At 39.1% G+C, this 24,371-nt stretch overlaps 1 protein-coding gene across 6 annotated transcripts in view; it reads right to left on the reverse strand.

Annotated features, from left to right (window-relative positions):
• NR3C2 (nuclear receptor subfamily 3 group C member 2) overlaps positions 1–24,371 on the reverse strand; it is a 329,732-nt gene that overhangs the window by 145,673 nt on the left and 159,688 nt on the right. For 5 of the 6 annotated variants that reach the window (XM_077846296.1, XM_077846294.1, XM_077846293.1 and 2 more), the window contains one exon: positions 18,541–18,692. In XM_077846296.1, coding sequence (XP_077702422.1) covers positions 18,541–18,692 — 152 coding nt within the window. The remainder of the gene's footprint in view (positions 1–18,540; positions 18,693–24,371) is intronic. The other variant, XM_077846291.1, reaches the window with a different exon arrangement.

The raw sequence follows: 24,371 nt of genomic DNA on the forward strand, positions 1-24,371 counted from the left end.
AAGGAATGTGGCTTTTTGCTGCAGGGAGACACTGGGAAACAAGTCTTAGGCTTTCTTTAGCTTACCTATAAAATAGGAAAAAATGCAAAAATAATAAAATGAAGTAGGAAAGAATTCTAGATGCTAAGTGTTATGACAGAGTGAGTCTTTTATAATTTCTCTCACCTTCTCCTGGACTTACTGTTAAGAACAAAACGATGGACTTCTCTGGAACTATGAAGGGTGATAACCATTTCATATCTTGCTTCCGATTCCTTTACAAAAATAAAATCCAACTTCCTAACAATGGTCTTTGAGGTCCTACATGATCTCATCTCACCTCTGTGCCCTCATTCAAGCACTCCTCTCATTTCATTTCCTTCTTGCCCACCTTCCAGCCACATGGGCCACTGTATACTCTTCTATCATTCCAGTCTCCCTCCTGCTTTGGGGCCTTTGCACCATGCCAAGGGCACACTTAGGGCTCCGATTTCCACTTCGAACTCTAAGACCCATTTACCTCTCCAGGGAGCTTTCAGAGACCACACTATCTAACATAACCATTCCCCTGCATCCCAGATACTCTATCTTAGAATTCTTTACCCTCCTTTTATTTTACTCATTTGTTTATTTGCAAATTGCCAATCTTTCCCATTAAACCATATTGCCTATGAGGGCAGTGGTGTTGCTCTGCCCCTCATATCTAGAATAGCATCTGGCACCCAAAAGATGCTCAAATTCTTCATAACTACAGGAATAAATGAATGTCATTCAAATACAGACTTCTATCAGTAACTACTAGGGCAAAGCCTTTCTTTCTTTTTTTTTTTTATGAGAGTCACAGAGAGAGAAAGAGAGAGAGGCAGAGACATAGGCAGAGGGAGAAGCAGGCTCCATGTACCGGGAGCCCGAAGTGGGATTCGATCCCGGGTCTCCAGGATCGCGCCCGGGGCCAAAGGCAGGCGCCAAACCGCTGCGCCACCCAGGGATCCTGGGCAAAGCCTTTCTTGGGGAGTTCTCTTTCATCATAAAAAATGTCTTCTCATTGACATGATGTTGAGTGACAAAAAGCCAGTCACAAAAAGACAAATACCATCAAGACAGAAAGTAGAGGCAACTAAGGGCAAGAGAGGGGGGCAAAGGGGAGTCATTACTTAATGAACACTGAGTTTTGGCTGAGGAATGAATGGAGGAAGACAGTGGTGATGGCAACATGACAATGTGAATGCACTTAATGTCACTGAACTGTACCCAGCAGTGGTTAAGGTGGTATACTGTATGTTAGGTGTATTTTCCCACAGCTTTTAAAAGGTCACAATGATACAGATACCTATCAAACTAGCATCAAGTAAAAAGTGTGGTAGTATCTGTTGCAGGTGAGGCTGGTAATATGCTACCGGTCAAAATGTAAATTACTGCAATCTTTGGAAAGCAACCTGGCAACACTTCTTAAAATCAAAAATCCTCATGTGATTCAGAAATTTTAGTCTGGAAACCTATAAGGTGTAATAAATATAAGGACACATACAGGAAAAATCTTGGAAGCATTCTCTCTCCATGTGAGAAGAACCCATGGCACATATATTTTTGTATTCCTGTGGGCTCTGCATTTACTGGACGAGTAAAGTAAACATCACAACACCAACTGGCTCTCATATAATTCTCTGCTATGCTCAAAGGACAGATATTTATTCTTTCTTCATTCTTTTCTAAAATTTCACAGAAAAATATTTTCGTGTATAAGCAGGGGAAAAGACTACTTTTAAAAAGCTGGTCAACTGATGCAATTTTATCATCAAATCAACTATCCCCTGGGATTAGAAGTTTAAAAGTCGATTACAAAGTAAAGAGAACTGGTTCTTATGTAGAAGAAGCTGAGGCATATGAATGAATCACATTATGCCTTTAATATTTAATTTCCCAAAACATACTGCAAATCAAAAATTTTACATCTCCTCAGTGAGACAAAGTTAAGGCATAAAGGAAACACTGTCACAATGATTCTAACAGAAGTAGGAACACTAATTGGTTGTAAGAACGTTACCATTTTAGGTAGAAGGATTTCTTCAGATCTTTTTTCCCATTTTAAATAAGATGGGTATTGGCTATAAAGGCATGGTCCCATGATAAACAGGGACTAATCTGATTACTGTTATGAAAAACAACTCAGAGAAAAAAAGCTAATTTTCTTTCATTTAACTGCCCCAATGATTCATTTTAAAAAGGATTTTCAATATCCCCCAAGTTTCCTTTCTGAGTTCTGTTTAACACCAGACCTGCTTTTCTGGATTTCAGAGGGTTCCATGGCACCTCCTGATACACGAGTAAGATATAACATGGGAAGATTCATTTTTATTTTCATTTCAACAAATACAGACTTCCATACAGTGGGCCTCCTTTAAATGTGGTACACTTGAACAACTCTCAACAGTGCTCATGACTAGCTCCCTGCGCCCTAAATATGTCAAAGAGAATCTAAATGACATATTCGCAGATCGAAAACATGAAGCCATTCCAATGTCTTACGAAGGTGTAGAGCATTTGGAAGTCTTGGAAAGCAAATCATCTGTTGACTTTAACTATGTGCCAAGTTTGACTTTGGGATCAGTTTTATTGAAGAAAAGTGCTGTATGATTACTGCTGTAATTTCTGTGACAGACAAGTTTCCTGTAGTTAGATCATTTACAATTGGCACTGTGCAAAGTTATTAAACTGGGTAGGCTTAAGGGACAGTCATTTATGTAAGAGAATGAGTTTATATTATAGTAAGTTCTGGCTATTATGTACCAACAAGGTCAGCCACATGTATAGGTGGAACTGGCAGTTAACTACTGACAAAAATGCCAGCTTGACAGATGGAGCCTGTAGTCCTAGCCTGTGACATTTATTGATTCCCTTGGTTTAAAAGACCAGTGACACAACAGCCATCCTCAGGAAACAGTATTCTCTTAATCTAATCTATGTACTTGCTTCTATAGGTTTTGGGATGAGAGAGGTGGAGATCCCAGGTATTTCCAGGGAAAATCACTAGAAGTTAAAATATATATATATTTGGACACTGGAAATCAGCTCCACATTAAAATTTTTAACCAAGGGCACGCCTTCTCTCCAATTTTCTCCAAAAGGTTTCCTCCAAGGGTTAGCTTCTTTGTCAGGACAGTGCACAGCTTGAGTCAGGTTCAGACTGAGTCTAGGCTTTGACACTTACCAGCTGTATAAGCCTGCCTAAGTCACTCAACTGCGAGTGTTTACTAGTATGAAGACACATGCAAACATAAACTGTTAACGATCACAACTGCACATGAAGATATGGAAGTGAGATTTGCTTTGTATTTCTTCTTAGGAGTGAGCCCACAGCATCTTAACTTAAGCTGTCAGCGTATTTTGGTTTCTGTAGAATTGGTCTTGAAGGGAGAGAAACTGCCTGATAATTACATTTTTTTTTAAATCAATTATTGCTTCCCCTGCTCTCATCTAAAAGTTTTTATTTTTTAAAAGATTTTTATTTATTTATTTATTTATTTATTTATTTATTTATTTATTTATTTATTTATTTATTTATTTGAGGGGGGGGGGCAGAGACACAGGCAGAGGGAAAAGCAGGCTCCATGCAGGGAGCCCGACTCGGGACTCGATCCCAGGACTCCAGTATCACACCCTGGGTTGAAGGCGGCGCTAAACCGCTGAGCCACCTGGGCTGCCCATCATCTAAACATTTTTAAAAGAGTACTTTCACATTAGGACTATGTGGGCAAAATTTTAATAAAATTTTGTTTCAAGGTAGAATTTAAATTATTCCTTCTAGAAAAATTACAGTTTAGGACTTTTGACCTGAACCCATACTCAATATCATGCAGTGAATCTCTTCTACAAAATAGTACTAAATAGTATTATAGCCTTTAAATGTCATCCATCACCCTAGTTGATAATAAAACACAACTATTTTAACAACCGAGAAAGCTGCTTATCCTAGGCCTACATCTGAGTTCAATGGTATTTATTCTCACCAGTATTCAAAGAAGTCCTTTACTGGTTTCAAATACACATTTTATATTTAATACGTGTGTGTGTGTGTGGGGGGGGTTAGAATCTGATATACAGAATTACCGTTCCCCTGACATTTTATATACTATCCCATCAGGTGACAATTTAAAGAGCTTTGCATAATCTGTGGAGTATGTCCAGTCTGACAAGTAATAGGAGCTCTGTGAACAGCTATCATTTATTTAACATCTACAACATGCCAGCTAATTGGCATACATCATCTCCAATTGCCAAAACACGACGCTAAACTACGTATTACCTGATCTTCATTGTACAGGTAGGAATCAGGGAGAGGCTAATAATATGCCCCAGTAGTGCAGCATGGTAAAACCAAACAAAAGTGAGCTTGGTATGAGAGAGAGAGAGAGAAAGAGAGAGAGAGACAGGTCTACCATAGGCAACATAATGCATCACAGGTATACACCTCTCTCCATGATGATGTTTCCTCTAAATATTGTTTTTCCCAAAACAAATCACCCATAATGCATAGTAGAATGATGTTATAATGCAATCATTACAGGAAAAACTACACAGTGAAAGAGATTTGCTAATGTTTCAACTTAAATCTTTTAACATATTCTTTTTTTTTATGATAGTCACACACACACACACACACACACACACACACACACAGAGGCAGAGACACAGGCAGAGGGAGAAGCAGGCTCCATGCACCGGGAGCCCGACGTGGGATTCGATCTCGGGTCTCCAGGATCGCGCCCTGGGCCAAAGGCAGGTGCTAAACCGCTGCGCCACCCAGGGATTCCTCAACTTAAATCTTAAACATATTTCAGTAACTGAAAAAATATTTCATACGGGGTTGATTTAGAAAAAACTTCTTTACACACAATGAGATGAGCATTGGGTGTTACGCTTTATGTTGGCAAATTGAATTTAAATAAAATTTAAAAAAATTCTTTATTGAAAGTACCAAAGTCATAACTATCTGAAATGATATTCTTGCAGTCTAGTCAACAATTGGGGTTCTTCAAAAAACTATAATCGGATATGTTGAGTACATTTAATTTAAAAACTTTAAAGGGAAAGTTACAGTAATTTTATATCTAAAATCACTTAATAATGGTATTTCTATAATTATCCTCTTTAAAAACAGTGATTCTTATTAATGCCTTTTAAAATTATTATTCCTTTTGTAAATTATAAAATCAAGTCATATTAGATAGTAAAAAAAAGAAAAAGCACAGTTATTACTTATGTAATGGTAAGTTATGGTAAAGACAAAACAGGAAAGCCTACTCCATTTTTCTACCTAATTGAAAACCCATATCTTATGTTATACTTCTTCTGACTTGCTCCCCTGACTATAAGGGAGATAATGTGCTTGATTTTTTAAATAATTTAAAAATTGCTTTAATTTTGTTTGTTTTTACACAAGTGTTAATGACTCAGGAGAGGTTAATTTTTGATACAAAGATTTTTTTTTTGTTCTCATCCCTTCCCTGTGGGTCACGATCATAAATGACAACTTACTCGGTCTCATAAATGGCTACTAGGACTTGAAAACTGCAATTTTTTGTTTGGTAAAGGGAGTTCAACAGTGAGAATCTTCATTCAAAAAAAAAGGGGGGGGAATCTTTTCTGGTTCCATTTGATTTTTACACAATTTGTACTGCTTCATTTGAACACTGGAAAAGACAAAGTTAATTCCTAAGGCTCGATATTATTATTTTGCTTTATAGGTAATTTTCAAAATGCACTAGATGGCAAAAAAAAAAACCCACAAAAAAACAAAAAAACAAAAACAAAAACAAAAACAAAAACAAAACAAAATACCACTGCTTAGAATGAAGTCAGGGGTCATGTCTGCAATTCTTGTGCCTTTTCCTTAATGGGAATGGGTTAGAGCACACTCCCAGGGCCCAGTGTGTACTAAGCATTCAGCAATATTCACTGAAATGAATGAGTGTGCCTGGGTTGCTATGTGGTTCTACACCGTAGCACACGTGGGGCATTTTCCTTTCCATGTTCAATGACAGCTTTATCCCTAACCGGCCCTGGCCCTGTTGTGTCCCTGCTTCTTTACTTGTCCTCTCATCTCTGGCTTTCCAGGTTCTGGACTTGGCTTAGCATGTTTCAATGAGATCTGCTCCTTAGTCACTCACTATTACAGCTCTGTTCTTTGAGATGTTGGTTAAATGAATTAGGGAAAGGTCAGCTATTTCAGTATTTGGGAGATGTCATACAAATATTTTGAATTTTAAGTATCACCAATTAGAGGAACTAAAGCTCTTCAAATAAATATAAATCCTAATCAGATGTGTCAGAAGCATATTTAATTTTAAAAACTGAAAGAGGGGATGCCTGGGTGGGTCAGTGGTTGAGCATCTGCCTTCGGCTCAGGGCGTGACCCCATCCAGGGATGGAGTCCTGCATCAGGCTCCCCGTGAGGAGCCTGCTTCTCCCTCTGTCTACCTCTCAGGCTCTCTGTGTCTCTCATGAATAAATATATAAATAAAATCTTTTTAAAAAAAAAGCTGGAAGAGAAGGTTGTCTGAAGGAATTTTTTTGTCTAGTATTATTTACTAATAGCATTTCTGTAACAACTTCATCTATTCTTCTTTAAAAAAAAAACAGTAATTTTTAAAAGATTTCTAATTAATGGCTACCAGTACTCCACTCTGATTCTTTTTTTGAATGTCACCCTAGTTCATATTAGATAGCAAAAAACAAAACAAAGCAAAAACAATTAGTACTTATGTAATGCTAGCAATATCAAATTGCTGAGCCTGGTCCAACTGGGAAAATGCTATGGTGTAGCCAGATGAAAAATAATCAACTTAAACTAATTCTGCACTCAGTTTTCCAATTAAGTCGTTCAACAAGAGTGGGAGGATAAGAGAATGCAGTATGTTTTAGAAATCTTGGTAGAGTTAATTTAAAAAAAAGGATGGTAAAAAGTAATTGTGATCTTGCAAATAATAAGATGTTGAAAGTGTGAAAAATGGTCTTTGTTCTTTGTCTGATTCTCTATTTAGGTGGATTAAATTTAAATCCTGACCTTAAATGCAAAGGTTTCCCCACCGTGGCCCTTTGGCCCAATATTCAAGAACAATACAGATCTGCCTAAACTAGTGACAAAGAAGCCAAAACTCCAAGTTTTGCCTAAAGTAACAGATGCTTTAAGTTTTACTAGTTTTTCCTTCAAACTAAATATTTAACATGTATATAAAATAGCTTCAGTTTAAATGTTCCACATTTTATTGAGAACTAAGATATACCAATTAAATTACTTCCCAAGAAGGGGAAAGTTCTTTTTTAAATGCAATGTTTGCAAAGAAAATCATTATTGTTTCTAAAGCAGTTTAAACATATATGTACTAGTTTTTATCTTCCTAACTCTGAGGGATGGGTAGGGCTGATATTTCAAGATTTAATTTCTCTTGTTTCTAGAAGAGGAAACAGATGTTCCATTATTTGCTCAAAGTATCGGAGTCAGTAGCACTATGGACTGAAGTCCATGTTGTCTGACCCAAGGCCAATTCTCTTTCTACTCTACTATCATTCTACATAAAAAGGACTTTATATTATTTTTTAAAGATTTATTTATTTGAGAGAGAGCACCGGGGAGAGAGAGAAGCAGACTCCCTGCCAAGCAGGGATCCCCAACATGGGGCTCAATCCCAAGACCTTGGGATCATGAGCTGAGCTGAGCTGAGCTGAGCTGAAGGCAGACACTTAACTGACTGAGCCACCCACGTGCCCCTAAAAAGGATGTAAAAGCTCATTTTGGAAATGTTTTATTATATGGCTTCTTACTGGAGGACTCTCACAGTAAGTGTGCAAACTGCTGGATAATTTCCAAGTAGCATTTCACTAAAAATATTAGTAAGTGATCAGTATGGCTTATAAGAGTGTGGTTGAATCTATAAACTTAAACCCTGGTTCTTCCTCCCAAATTGGAGAATAAAATAAAAAAGGGATTGGGGGGGGGAGAAGAAGGAGGTATCTTCCTTTTAGTTTTCAAATTATATAGTTTTGATTCCATTGAAATAAAATATAATTTAATGAGCCTGAGCTATACTATAGTGATATATGTAATTTGAAATGTATGTTAAACTTCCTAAAAACCTCACCCTGTCTACTCCTCCACTAATTTTCTATAAGTGATTCTACACAGTTCTTGTTGACAATTATGATGCCCTTCTAGATTTAGATCCTTTATTCTGTTGTTTTATTTCGTTTGCTTTTTTTCATGTGCTAACATTAGAAAAGTAAACAAACACTTTTGTAACGATATATTAGGCTGTCAAATGCCAGCAATTTAATGGAGCCTTTGGTCTCCTACCTGTAAAGAGAAAATATATTTCTCACTCTTCCTTAGGGATTGTTCTTTGCTCTGTTGAGGTATAAAAGTTCACCGTTAATTAGCAACACAGCACATACAGGAAGGTGCTGCTTTCGTAAATGTAACGTTATAGTTAACAAATTCCAAGAGCTAGCATTTATTAAAGAGCTCCAAATAGGGACAACCTGAGGGCAAAATGGAAACAATCTATGTTGCTTATGAGAGTTGTGAGCTTCATTCCTTGCTGTTGATCTGTTCTGCTCTGGATGTGGATTTGGTCTATGATGTTGGAGGGAGGTGTGTGAATGTGAGAGAATGGGCACATGTGCACAGAGGGTTTTATACAGTAACTGTCTTGCTGACGACATTCGAGCTTCCCCTCACTCCTTAGCTCCAGAGCAGCCATCCCTGGGTGGTCGAGCGAGGTGGGGCAAAGCTCTGGAAGTGTGTGTGTGTGCTACACGTATCTGCCTATCTCTTAAAACATTATTACCAGCCTCTCTGTTTCCTATCTAAAAAGTCAGGATGGGTAGTGAACACAGATACCAAGAAATAAGGTTAAAAGGGAAAAAAAAAAATCACTATGCTAGTTATGTCTGTCCTTAAAAACCAAAAAATTACAGGAAAAATTTTAGGGACTTGAAACACTGGCATCTTTTTATTTGCTACAGAATTTTTCTGCCTTCTCAACTATAAATAGCTTCATGTTGTGGCTCCCTACAGGGTTATAAGCTGCTGAAATCATCATTTAGACCCTCTAATATGAGAAGTAACAACAGCACAAGTCCCCCCAATGATAACTACAGCCAGCAGGCCTGTTCCATCGGTGCTGTGGGCCCAACTCCTTCAGCAGGCTTTCAATCTCATTGTGTGGCTTCCCGCACACGGCACCAAACAGCCAAAACAGCCACTCGTATCTATTGCCTAAAGCTCAGCCAATCTGCCAAATGCTGAATACTTAACTGTGCAGTTTATTTTAAAGTTTTCAAGAAACTATTTCTAGGTAGAAAGTGAACTTTTTTCAGAATTTTGTCTCTGCTTTTCCTTTCCTATTTACCTGGGCTGCTTTATCCCTTTTGGAGAACAGATTGCCACAGACTCACTGGTTCCAACCCTCCACTTTTCCATCATCTCTATTCTTAGCATGTTTCCTTCCCCGGTCTCTGTCAGAGACCTCCTTCTCCCAAATGAATCCACCATCGGGTCCTGCCAATTCCTCTCTCTCACCACTCAAATCAGGCCTTCCACTCAACAGCACCAATGCCATCCCAAGTTAGGTCCTTTCTACTCTCTGTCATCCACAATCCCATCTCAGTTGTCATCTCCTCCTCTAGGTGGCACCTGCCATGAGCCACTCACTGCTGCACACTAGAGACAGAATTGTCTAAGCCACTATGTTGACTTTTTCCACTGTAAAGAGTTTTATAAAAAGACTGGATATATTTAAGAGAATGGCTGTGATTTCTCATTCCAATATGAGGGCTTTACATAATCCAGCCCTAGTGTCTTTGTTCCGTTGCCAGCTCCACATCTGAGCATGGGCCTACTCTGGCCAGGCTGCCGCTGAACTGGGCCTGCTCAAGCCAGTGGGCTCAGGTTCAGGCTCCTTCTTTCCACTCCTCCTCCTACCGTTCCTCCTCAATGCCTAAATGCCTCCGCATCCTCTCTGCCCTTCCAGGACCCTATTTTGGCATTTGACTGCAGTCAATTTAGCAATTTTCATTTTCAGTGTCAAAGTATCAAATCATGTAAGTTGTATGATCCTGATAACACCATGAGTGCAAGTTCTGTGAGAGCAGCTTTGTGCCCTCTGGCTCTCAGGTCCCTTTCTGAGCCACAAGGCATAAAGCAGACAACAAAGAGCTGAGGAGTTAGCAGCTTCCAGGTTTGTATGAGGTAGGCCATTCTCACAGTGGTTCTCTGAACCTGATAGGTTATATCGAATTTGTATCACACACAGGAAATGAAACGCAGGAAGATAAAAAGTTTTAAATAAAGCTTTAGATTAATACCAAAGATGTTAAATAGGTACTTCAGGATGGTAATGGTATTTTTTTAAAATATGGAGATCATTCCTTAAGAAAAAATAGAGACTACCCAATTCTCTCCCATTAGGGCAACAGAAATTCACATTAGAATTTCAACTTGGAATGGCTAAGAGTTAATTATTTAGCGTATAGAGAGATAACTGTTAAATTATAATGTGCTCTTCATAAGTGTTCTGAAGCTAGAGAGGTTGCCCTACTTTTTAGCGGGTAAAAATAGTTGGGATCTTTGTAACTCTGTGAGAGGCAGTGTTAAGTACACAGAGTCAGAATGCCTGGGCTTCCTGAGTTCAAATCCCACGTCCTTCAGTCTCAGTGATCTTGAACTACTTGCCTCTCACATGCCTCAAATGACAGATCTCTAACAAGAGGACAGATAATAATCATACCTACTTCACAGGATTATTATGAGGATTAAAATGAGAATATACAATAAAGTTCTTAGCATCATGAGCGTGAAATAAGTACTTAGATATTTACTATTATTGCTATTAAATTCAAGAGTTGAAGGATCATAGCATAAAGGCTCGTTAAAACACAGGCAACGTTTTCCTTGTTCCGAGAGTTTAGATTTAAAGATACTACCTTTGAAAGATCACAAAACTTTCAGATTTAAGAAGGCTGTTGTGAGGAGTAAGTGAAAACATGGAGGACTGGACACAGTGTCTGGCATCTAGTAACTGATAATGGCAGCTACTATTATAGGAGCAGGTGGTTGACAAAATAAAGCATTTTTTAAAGCACTGCTCCTTATTATAAACCAAACTATTCCATTAACAGCAAAAAAAAGTGTTATTTTTTAAATTTCCAATTACGGTTCGTGTAAAAGGAACAGACACATTAAAACCAATGCTCATGAAAATTTTCTTACCAACAGGCAATCCTTTACACTAGTTTTTAAGAACATCATAGGTTAGGTGACTCACTCTTGTCTTTGGGTTGGCTACTAGAAAGACGAGAGCCCGATGAGTGAGTGGCCAGTCTCTACAAAAGTCTCAGGGCATATATTCTCTATGTCACCCCCAGTCCTGGCTCTATTCTTCTCTATTTTGCTTTCATCTTCCCTTTGTCCCATTTTTCATTTCACTAATTTTAAATTTCATGTTAACTTACATAAAGTTGTTTCTTTGGATGTTCTTCTGGAATGAGATGGGTGCCAAACAAATACATGTAAACATTTGAAAATCACTGGGCTTCTAATTTATATTTTACAAATTTGTGAAGTGAAGTGCACCTTAACTTAAAATTTTAACTTACAAAAAGCTCTCCTTGGATAATGTTAATTTACTTTTGACCCACCTGTCCCTTCTTCAAATTATTTTCTAGTAAGCCACTTCAATGTATTTTTTATTTCAGAGAAACAATGACAGAAACAAGAGTGACTTCCATATATAAATAATTATCGAACAATCAAGCAACAATGTTGCTTGAGCACCTGCTATGTGTTTGGCATTATCTCTGCATTGGTCAGCAAATCAAATCTCCTTTATATCATGTTTAGTTGTGGGCCCTGGATTAAGGATTTAATAATAATCAAGGCTTAATGATGAATAAAAACAAAAACTGGGATAGAAAATTCCACATATACAATAACGTCCGAAGTCTAGCTAACCTTAAAATAACCATAGACCAAGTTAATTAGGACTTTCTGTGTACAACTTGGAGAAGAGAGAAGAGAGAAAAATCATTCACAGATGCCTAACACACACACACACACACACACACACACACACTCTTACGCACGATGTCCCAGATTTATGTTCTCTAAGGTTCTAACAATGGCACATTCTTTGTCTAAGTACCCATTTCCTGGGCAAATCCATCTGTTTTCATGGATGATAATTCCAAAATCTTTGTTTTCAATCTTGCCTTAGTCCCCAAGCTTCAGAATCTCACATCCAACTTTCTGTTAAGCACACCTGAATGTCCTATAGACATTTCAAACTCATTGCACTAAATCAAACCTCATTCCTGAGGTTATTCATCCTGACAATGGCCCCCCTTTTTTCATATGCTACATAAATTACTCCTTATTATGTCTACTGTCTCTACCACCCCTTACTAGAATGTACACTCTCCACCAGGGCAGGGATCTTTGTGTATCTGATCTTAATGTAAGATATCCCTAGGTATACTTAGAATGGTGACTGGCATTTAGTATATATTAAATAAATGTTTGCTGAATGAATGAACCTTTTTTCTCATGTCCCCAAAGCTGTTTCCTCTCCAATGCTCCTAACTAATATCAGCAGATGAGCCTGGAGAATCATCTTTCTTTACCTCTAATATAGAACTACCAATGTTCCTCCCCAGATAGTCTCCTTAACTACCCCTCCTCTCAACACTGATGATCTAGTTCTTTCCCCGGACATCTCTTACCAAAATGATTTAAAACAGACACCAGAATTGTCCCTGTTTAAACAAGCATACCTCTGTGAAGCCAGATATTAAATGTAAAACTGAGCTTGCCATTCTGCTACATAAAGACATTCAGACCTTCTGTTTCGCCCAAGGGTAAGTTCAGGCCCCTACTTATGGACCAAGACCCGGACCCAATCTGCACATTCAGCTTCATCTTCTATTACCTCACACCTCAAATTTTCAAAGTGCTTAATGTGAAATTGCTTCTGGTGTCCTGGGCAGTCTATCCTTTTCTTTCTTCACCACTGCCAATTCTAATCTTTCAAGATTCAGTTTGGGGGTCAATTCTTCAAGAAGCCTTCCCTTACCTTCCGGGTTGGCCTAAATGTCATGGCTTTGCATGTTTCCATAGCAACAAACTGAAGGGATATAAAAAATCTAGGCAAATATTTGCAATTAGCACTAAGGCCTTATGTTTATATAAGGAAGAAAGGAGTGTTCGTAAAAACCATAGATATGATCTACTGGGTAGGTATTTATTTAAGCTCTTAAAATAAGTAATTAGAAAAAATCAGGTTACTTGGTTCCCAATATCAGGTGAAGGAAAGAAATAATCTTTAAAGAATTTTATGAGAAAACTGTAAGCCAGAACAGTCGTTGGCTTCCTATCAGCAGTTCTGGAAGACTCATAATGGATTTTAATGCTTTTTAGCTTCCTATACATGCCTCATGGGGACACTGAAGGCTATATCATATCATATCATGAACTGAAGACAACTAATAAGTATAAATTATTTCCTTGCATTATCATTTCTTTAATTTTGTATTGCCACTTAAAAAAGAATGGCTATATTTCAATTATTATATAATACCATCCTAATTAGTTTGTGTCTACTAAATTCAAGTTCTCTATTTTGGGGCACAATGGTATTGTGCCCATCCCCTATTCCCCTACACCTCCCACTTGCTCATATAGCATTGATAAGGCAAATGTGGGTTTGACATAGCAAGACACGCTTTCCTCTGGACCTGTTCAGTTTAATCATTAATTTCAGAAAAGGAAAGGAAATTAACTGTTAACCAACCATCACATTTAAGAATAGTTTCCCGCAAAGAATAATCTATAAATGTAAAGATTCTATAATCTATATGCTGCGAACTACATTTGGAAGGACTGAGGTACATATTCACAGGCCTGGTTGCCTTAAAATTCTGTGTATTTGAAGAATCCTTTGATTAATCTATAACCATATCTCCTAAAGTGATTATCATTTCAGGAAATAAATTTGTAAGTCTCTTACTTGAACGGAAATGTTTGAGTATGGAAACTGACATCATACGATTTGGCTGACCTTTACCAAGATATGGACTCTTTAGCCTAACAGGTCTGCTTACAAAAATATAAATCCAGTTGACTTTACATAATAATGAACTCTCTCTCTTCCTTTTTACAGCCTTGTAACTCTTCAGTGGTTTGTGGTAGTTGTGTCTACCAGACTTTGCTTGTATACTGAATATCCAAAAAAGAAATTGGGTTATAAAATAGTATACAGAATGTAGTTGGCTCTGTTCATTGAGGAATCACAAAATAAAATACACATGAGATGAAACTCAGGGTAATTTATAGTTGGAAAAAGACTGAGATAGTAAAAACTCAGACTAGAATTAGGGCTGCAGATTAGAAGGCCAGAGGCCTGCATGTGAACTCTTTGGCTGGTTTTATTGCTAATTTACTGATTTGGCGGGAAGTCATTTAACCTCAGTTGCTCTGATGCCACATGTATACACTCACATGTACCTTCAAACATTTATTTGGTGGTGACTAAATATCTAGAGTCTTGCTGAATAGACTCTGGCAAGACTCTGTCCTGCCCTAAAGATACCTAACAGAGAAGCTGAAAGTCCAGTTGATGTTCTTAATATTTTCTCTACTATGCAACTTCCAAAGGTGAGACTGCCAGAGGGTCATTATGAGGGGAAATCTCAACAGTCCAGGCCACAATGGAATGTGTGGGACAGCCTCTACAGAAAATTTTGGCAGACCCTCCGTTATCCCCACTTCCCCCACATGCCTTTTGAGAACTTTTGAGAACTGCTAGTCTAGAAGGATCTTACAGCTTCCAAGGGCAGCACTATAAAGAAAATACTGTATTATAGAAAAAATGAAGATCTAATGAAGAAACCTAACAGCACCACATTATTCTATATGTCTCTCTGTAAAGACATTAGAGAACTGTAGCATTTGATCCTAAGGAATCTAATATTAAAATAAATATCTAATATTTTGATGTACTTTGATTTATAAAATCTGCAAAAACATTTTGTTTTCATTTAATTTTTCTTAGAAGTACATAGGGCAATACTACTTTTCCTATTGAGATATAAAGAAACTGAAACCCAGGCAAATTAAATAACTCACCTAATGAGCGGCAGAGCCAGAAATTAAAACTAAATCTTCTGACCCTAAAATCAGTCCAGTATCCACCCAAGGGCAAACCCTACTTAAAAAATATAAATACATAAATGCTTATTCTTTTTAAGATAGAAAGGTCCTAACAAATCTTCAAGGCAAATAAGCAACTCAAATTTAAAAAAAATATATAAACTTCCATTTTTAAGGTACAATGATATGACTCTTAACAGACATTATTGGAAAATAAGGTGTTCTGAATGAAACTTCTAAGGATTTTTATATTAAATGTTTAAGATGAAAAAATAAACACATATATACATCACATTAAACAGAACACAAAGATTATAATTTACACTTTAAAAAAACAATTTTCAGTCTCCCTACAGTTATTATACCACTATACCAATCTTTAGAGTAAAGTGCTCTGGGGCATAAAGCCTTAAACCTGGAAACTCAGAGCTCAAATTGCTATGTTTTTCCTCCTGTCTCCACTCTAGCAGACACTTCCAGTTCTGTCTTTGGTGTGGTTAGCTCTTTTCAGCTTAACTGGCTCCCTTCATCCCAGCTCCTTCTCCTTCTATCCACTTCCACTTGGAATTCTCTGCTTTTGTGATCTAAGGAGAAGTTTACAGTTATCAGGGAAAGCTAGAAAACAAACTTGGTAAGTATTCAAATTTAAAAACACATGCGTGTTTGCATACGTGTATGTACAACCATAGTCACACATAAGTATGCACACATACTAACAGTGCCAAATTATGTCTTCTCAGTGCTTACATCACTCCCTTTGTTATCACCAAGTAGGCATGAGCGAATGACATATAGGGTCGAATGTCCATAAACTTGAAAATTAAGAAAAATGAAAGAAATAGATCGTGGGATTTGGGGCCATGAGGTGTTAGGCTGGGTCTGTGTGGAGTCCTAAAGACTTTAATACAGGTCTGAGTTTTTGGCTTCATGATTTTGAATAGACTAGTTAGTAGACTGGGTCTAATCCTAATTGTCTTCATCTGTAAAAGGGGAATAAAAAAGAATCTACACACCATAATTTTATAACCACCACCTCAAACTATATAAAGTATTAGAAAAATAATTTATTAAATCAGAAAGTTCTGATACAAAGACAAATTTCTCATATATTCTATCACACAATAAAACAATAAAGAAGTAACAAATACAAAATAAAAACAAGTCCTGACTCTCATGAAGTTTATATTCAAAATTTATAGTCTTGTTTCATGCAGGTGAACTCTAAAATCATAATTCCCCTCCAAAATAGGGACTAAGGTATATTAATAGAAGTTTTAAAAAGTGTTAATCAAGTTTCACTGTTTCACTGTTATTGATCAGCTCTTCAATGAAGATTACAGATATCAAAGCTTTCCTTATTTATTTATACCTTAAGTCTACAAAAATAATTATTTCCTCAGTTACTTTCATAGAACCTACTTAAAACAGGGAAAACTATGCAAAAACATTGGGAAAACCTTTTGCTTCTGAAGCAGAGAAGTGCAGGTTCTATAGAGTTGAAACTTGGGTCCTGATAAGAAGGCTGACCCACCTGCGGGGCAACACAGAGGGTCCTGCTCCAAATGCCCTTCTCCACACTGCTTTATTTTTAAAAGCACCTTACTTTGTTCACTAATTAGTGAGCCTGGAGCGAGCAGGAGGTGGGGGGTGGGGGGAGTCTTTATATTGGAAGATACAAAGTGGCATTAGGAAGGTACCAGAGGCAATTTTACCTATTTATCTACTACTGAGACAATCATATAGTTAAGAAAAGAGAGAAGGGGGTGACAGGGGAGGAAAGTCTGAAAAAAATAAATTGACTTCACTATCATACAAATTTATTTTCCAAGACTCAGTCTCCTGGTAACAGGATCCATTTTTTTTTTTTCCTGTAGGAAATGCTATTCCCCACTGTTGGTCTAGGTAGCATAGGTTAGCAGACTCCAGCCAGAAGTAGCCTGTCAAATCCCTGCATTCCCAGGTCACTGTGATTGGTTCAGAGGGGAATATGGGGGCCAAGTGTAGTCTTAGATTTAACTGGGGACTTATAAGAACTGTTGGCAACAGAGAACCTCTTTTTCACGAGGTCCTGGTGACTGTCTAATCACCATGAGACAATATGGACAAGAACAGAGCCAGAGCAAAGTCAAGGGGGGCAGGTCATGGAACTGAGCTCTAACCACCTGGCTTAAGACCATGACTTATGGGAAGCCAAGCCTATACCAGGGCTTTAGAGTTACGTGAGCCAATGAATTTCCATTGGTGCTTAAGCCAGTTTGTGTTCAATTTTCTGTCACCTATAACCAAGAGCCCATATTCTGCGAAAGAAATACAGAATGCCTATTACTGATTCAGTGCTGGGTTTGGGGACTATTAAATAATTAATGGTGTAAATAATGTAAAATCATGTAATATTAATTAAATAATGTGAAATCAAACCCAGAAGCACAGAAGTGACTACTTGGTCAGCTTTTTCATCTGGAACTGAAGACATTTACTCATGGTTACCAGCAAAACAAAGATTAATCATTCAAGTCCCTTACCCTTAGGTCTCTGAAACATCCCAGAAAACTGCCCTGAGAAATAAACCTATGGGCGTTTTCATGTCCCGCTCCTTTTTGAAATCAACGTCAATTATGCCGGTGACACTGCTAACTAATAGCAAAACTTCTACACTTCAACCAGTCATGTAGTCAACATTTAATAAAACCATTTGGACTAAGTCTGATGTTAATTAATTGCTTATAAGTGAGGATGGAGGGAGGCAAAAAAGAAACTAAAAGATAGTACTTCTCCTTAGGAAGTACAATTACTCGGACAGAAGCAAAAGCTAGCCTAAATACACTTAGAGAATTGCAGTCAGATGTTTAACATCCTGATTTGTAAACCTTCAGTTAGAACAAAGGTAAGACTTTAGCTGGGACCTGGAATCCGAAGCAGCTGCTCAATGGAGTCATTCTGTATGGAACACAATTTAAATTACAGACATGACTCTGATATTAATGTTTTAATTTGCCACACATATATTTGCACAGAAACACAGAAAAGACATGATGCATCCTATGTGGGCCTAGTAAAAATGCTCCTGCACTCATGCAAATTAAATTTACGTAGAATTATCTTTCTAAGGTTCACTGAAAAACCAAGACCAACAAAAACAAAAAGTTATTTTTCGCTGATCTCAGTTCCCAATGTTAAATTTTGCCCATTAAATAGTGCTCAGTGGAAAATCACCAGGTGGTTTTAGGTAAAGACATCATTACTATTTATCACTGACAGATTGCATCAGAAATGTTTTTGAATTATTTCCCAATAATGACTTAGAGTCAACTATACCAGTAAACTACACACTAGGAAAGAAAAGGTGTAAAAGGAACACCCACATGAACATTTACCTTCCACTGCTCTTTTGAAGAACACTTTGCAGCTGCCACAGGTTACTACCCCATAATGACATCCTGAAGCCTCATCCCCACACACCAAACATATTTTGGAAGGTCTTGAAGATCCAGTAGAAACACTTCGTAAGGTAGAGCTGAGGAAAGAAATCAAGATTTAAATAAATACACTGTAGTAGCACATTTGATATGCTGTATAGTTTAGCTCAAAATCTGTCAATACTCGTGGTTGCCTAAATGAATTCAGTATTTATGGGTCACGAGTGTGACTTAGAAAATGAAAACTCTATCAGTGGAGGAATGCTATCCAGAATTCTGTATAGCAAAGCACAGCCTTTTTCAAAAGCACCAAAAAATAATATTCACATATATACTTTTCTCCATATTTTTGAGAAAGTTGACCAGAAAATCTTATTTGCATTCTAGGTGGGTAGGGAGGAGAAGAATCTTGAGTCAAGTCATCAGGGAAATATTTTTGGTATCAAAGAACTATTACAATACTTCTCCACTCTCTTTACTCAGATTATAAATCTCAAATTATGCTAGATAAACTCCCATTTCCAACACAATCCACTAACTAAAATGCAAAACTTCTTCCTTTACTGTCAGCAATTTTACCCCTCCAAGCTTCTACATTTTTTTCCTCTTACCTTACTTAGATAGGTATGTTCAAATCACTTCAATTTGCTTAATAATTTGAGGGGACATAGTCAATACTTAAAAAAAAAAAGCTATGTATAGTAAATATTTCAGTATCTTTTTGGTAAGAAACTGAAGGGTTCTGGGCATTGGTTTTTAGGGACAAATTTAACCCTTTAAGCAAAAATCTATATGAATACTTTTATTTCATTTTTTAAAGAAAAAATTTAGTTATTTATTCACGAGAGACAGAGACAGAGAGAAAGCACGCATGCGAGAGAGGCATATGCAGAGGGAGAAGCAGGCTCCCCGCGGGGAGCCTAATGCAGGACTCGATCCCAAGACCCCAAGATCATACACTGAGCCGAAGGCAGATGCTCAATGAATGAGCCACCCAGGTGCCCCTATATGAATACTTTTAAAGGGGCATCTTTGCATATATATTGTGGTATATTATATATTCCACTGCTAGTTAATGGCACAGTTTAAACAAAACTGTTTTAAATTCTAATAAGGACTCATAGTTTAGTGACAGATGTGTTTTGAGCAGGCAAAGAAGGTGATGTTATTCATTCTTCATCCTCATGCATTTATTATCTATATGCAGGTGCTGTGCAAGGTACTGAGGAAATAAATACCCAAACCTAGTATCTGTCCTCCAGTTAGTGGGAACATGAATTATTACGGTGAGTGCTACACTGCAGGGCCGTATGGTGCACATACTGGGACAGTTGGGGCGATGTCACTCAAGAAGCACTTCTCAAAAGGTGACCACTGAACTGAATTTGGAAACACAACTGAATGAGAGTTGGGCCAAGAAAAGGGGCAGGGGAAGCAGAAAGTACAGTGGCTCAGGGAAATGCCAGCTAGACATATTCAGAAACTTTGAGTAGGCTTATTGTATGTCACCACCATCACCTTGCTGTCACGACATCGGTCTCCATGTGAAATAGCAAGAATGTGGGGAAAAGACTCAAAGAAAACACAGTAAAAGGTTAGAATGGTTAGATTACAGGGATGCTTTCTTTTTCTGTCTTCCCAATTAGCTAAAATGTAATAATAATTCTGTCCTGGTAATTTTTTTTTTAAAGATTTGAACTATTTTACCTATGCTCTCACCAGAAGAAGAAGAAGGGTCAAAATATTTAGCTGCTGGAGCACTGCAGCATGACCGACTTTCGAGAAAATGACTTTTTAAATCAAGGACTGAAACAATGTTCTCCAAAGTTGTTTCTCCTTCTGAGAAAAGTGCTCTTTATTATTTTTATTAGTGTCCTTTGACTTCTTTATGGCATTCAAAACATTCCATTTCAGCACCAGTAACTTCTTCAGCATATCAGCCAGGGGAACTCAATCCATGCTCTGTCCGACTGGCTTAGGCTTCACAGGGAAATACCTCGACTTCGTAAACAGAATGTAACTTATGATCTTCATCAACATGTAACTGCTTTTCCACAACCACTAGCCTGCATGAGACTTGTATTTCACATTTTTGAGAGCCCCAGGCTTGGTCCCCAAACTTAATAATCTCGTAACCTCTGTCTTCGTAACTCTCTTCTATCCAAACTCACTTCCTCTGTGATCTCGCCTAGTTTCTTGGCTTTGAATATCATCAATATGCCCCGGACTTCCAAATGTTCACCTGCGGCCCATACACCTCCCTGGAATTTCTGCCCCATTCATCTGACGGCCTGACGTGTCCAGTTGAATGTCTGAGTGTTGAATGTATGTTTGCGGATCATCCTCCTGCTCCTCCAACAGACTTTGTCATCTCAGTTAATGGTAACTGTTTGGGCTCAACTGTGTTCTCTCCAAAATTTGTGTGTTGAAGTCCTAGCCCTGAGGAAGTCAGCTTGAGGCCTTTCCTTGGGAGTGGGCTTGAAGCCCATATGATCAGTTAAGACGAGCGCGTCCTGGCGTGGGGTGGGCCCCTTCCCCAGCTTGGCTGGCATGCTTACTCAAAAGTGGGGATTAGGGGACACACACACACACACACACACACACACACACACAAATGCCGTGTGAAACACACACACACACACAAATGCCGTGTGAAGGTAAAGGCGGTGGTGCTTTTACGAGCCAAATAACACTGAGGATTGCCAGGAGACTACCAGGAGCTAGGAGTCAAGCAGGATCAGGTTCTCCCTCACAGCCTTCAAAAGGAACCAACCCTGCTGTCACCTTAATCGCAGACATCAGGTCTTCAGACCCCGGGGACAACGTATTTCTGCTGTTTCAGCCACCCAGATTGGGATGCTTTGTGGCCGCAGGCCTGGAAAACTAAAACAGCAAATTGGACTCATCCCTGACTCTACTCACACCACACACACAATCTGTTAAAGTCTACTCACTTTGTCTTCAGAATACATCCAGATTCTGCTCACCTCCCACTGTTCCTGTGGTACCACTAGCCCAAGCCATCAACATTTCTTCCCTGGAATCTGCAAAAGCCTTGTAGCTGATCTTCCAGTTTCTCCCTGCGCCCCTCCTTCCCCTGTAGTCAGAATGATTCTGACTCACTCCTCTGCTCAAAGACCATCCAGGGGCTTTCTTTTACACTCAGAGGAAAAGTCGCTGCTACCCATGTAACCATAGGGCCAGAATCTGGCTTCCCAGACTTCTCTAACCTCTTTGACTTGCCTACACCGCTTCAGCAACACTGGCCTCCCCACTAGCCCCTGAACCCACCAGGCGCGCTCTGACCTCAGGGCCTTTGCACTTGCTATCCCCTCTTCACCTAGGTATCTAGAGAGTCCTCTCTCCTTCACCTCCTTCATCCAAATGTCACCTTCTCAGTCAACCCTTCTCTGACTATGCTACTGAAAATGCTCCCATCCTCAGGATCCTCTTTCTTCTTCTGGCTTTATTTTTCTTCCTAGAACATATCAGCATCTAAAACACCATCCACTTTACTTCTGTACTCTGTTTATTGTCTTCCTCATCCCCGCAAGAAAGTAAATTTAATAGGAACGGGGGTTTCTTCTGCTATTTACCACGCTGTCCCCAGAGACAGGTCCCCACTCAGTACTTGAGTAAATGAGTGATTTCAAATAACTGGCACTGTCACAACAGATAACGTAAAACCTACTGCATCAACAACTTTCAAGTGCTACTACACTCCTTATATAAAGGAATGAGATTTGTTTTTAACCATCTAGAGAGTGAAAAGTATGCAGTGGAACCAAATTAAGAGAATTCGAAGAGAGAGTCTAAGTATGAAAAAGACACACGGTGAAGTCCAAATTAAAACAATTTTCTTTAATTATAAAATTAAAGCAAACATGAATGATGTTTCCCTCTTGTTCACTGCCATCTTTCAATGACACAGAGCAAATCTGCCTCATGTGCAGCCCTCTGCCTCCTGGGTTTCCGTTACCCTGTACTGAGCTCGTTCTTCTTACCACGCCTCCTCTATTTTTCAGACTCCTCATTTTCTAGATCATCAATGTAGCTTTTCTTCAGAGCTCGACCCATGACCATCTTTTTTCTTATTTCTGTACTTTATCCCTTCATGATCTCATTCCCTGTCCCAGCTCCAACAGCTCTCTTGGTGAATGACTTCCCAAATCTTCATATCTGGCTCCAACCACTCCCCCATGTCCAACTGCCTGTTTTCACTTCCTTTACATAACATCTCTGCCTCTGCATTCTATGAGCTTCTAGAAGGGTCCGGCTATCTGCGAGCTTCCCAGGGTCAAACCCTGGACTCTCCCCCTAACTGCCAAATCTAACAGTTATTGCTGCTATGAACACGGTACCAGGCCCTCGTCACTCACTTTCGAAAGGTTCCTCCCTGACACCAGCCTCTCCTCCCTTCCAGCATCTCTTCCAGGAGCTGAGAAATGAATTTTCCTGTTTAAGAGCTCTGCCTGAATGATCTCCATCACCCCCCACCCTGTCACGAACGATGACCTCAGTAGGACAGCTAAGTGCTCTCCCCCCACAACCTCCCTTCAGGTCCTCCCGTGTGCCCAGCCTTGCGCACCCTCTCTGCAGGGCACACCTGCACTTGCACAACCCAGCTTCCCCTGCTCCCACTCCTGGCAATGCATCCATCCTTGCAGGGGCCGCATCCATCCTTGCATGGGGCCCCATGTTCTCCTGCCCTCCTCCTGATTCACCCCAGTGCTCGGCTCCCCCCCTTTCAGCAGTCCTCTCTCAGGGCCTTATGGGCCTTACATTAGAGACCCGCGTACTCATCCTAGTCCCTTCAGGGCAAAACCCTGTCCTGTGCAGCTCTGTGCTCTCCGATGCCATTAGTGTGGGGTTGCTACTATTTATTGGATGAACGAAATCTCACTCCTAATCTCATTACAGTAGAACATAAATTTCCAAAAGGCGATTGGACAGAAGGTAAATTAACGAGGCCAAGGTTATCGGCTCAATTCCCATACGGTTCGTTTAGCTTTTCACAGAGGAAACGGGCGGGGGGAGGGGGGAACCCATCCGGGGACATAGACTGCTCTCCAAAGCCCAGCCAGCAGTCTCACAAACACATGCATTAGGAACCCAGAAGACAGGCCACAAAGAATGGATGGGTCGGGAAGCACCAGTCCCTACTGACACTTACTCATGTGGTTACCTTTGAAACTGAAATATGGGACGTGTTGGGAAATTATATGTTCAGTCTTAAGCAACACATCAGTCCATTTTAGAAGAGAGTGGGTAGAGAGAAGGGAGAGTAGAAGGGAAGCAGGAAGAGAATGACAGGGTGCCAGATGTTGGACTCACTTCTTAGGCACCGAGTGCTATCAAAGCACAAAGCTTATTCAGTGATTCTGTATGTCAGAATTCAACTCTATAGCATGGTCTATTTACTAGGCATCTGCAGAGAATGTGAGGGCCAGACTGCAGGGTCAGCTATGCAGGGGCAAAAGCAGGAAGAGAGGTTCAGGCTCCAGTTCTAGCTCAGCCATTTCCTGGTGAGACCTCAGCAAAACCACCTCTCCTCTTTGGACCATAATTCTCATTATAACAAGGTTAAATGGGAAATCTCCAAGATTCTTTTCAAGATGTCCTTTTAAGACAAAGATGGATACAAAAGATAAATGGGGCAGCCTGTGCTGATCAAGTTTTATACAAACCAAACCATCAAGCTCAAATTAAAGACAATGAATCTACACCACAAATAACCATCATTTGATCTAGAACAGGCGTAAGAACATCTAAATGTA

The sequence above is a fragment of the Canis aureus genome, chromosome 13, assembly GCF_053574225.1.
Source record: "Canis aureus isolate CA01 chromosome 13, VMU_Caureus_v.1.0, whole genome shotgun sequence".
Taxonomy (NCBI): domain Eukaryota; kingdom Metazoa; phylum Chordata; class Mammalia; order Carnivora; family Canidae; genus Canis; species Canis aureus.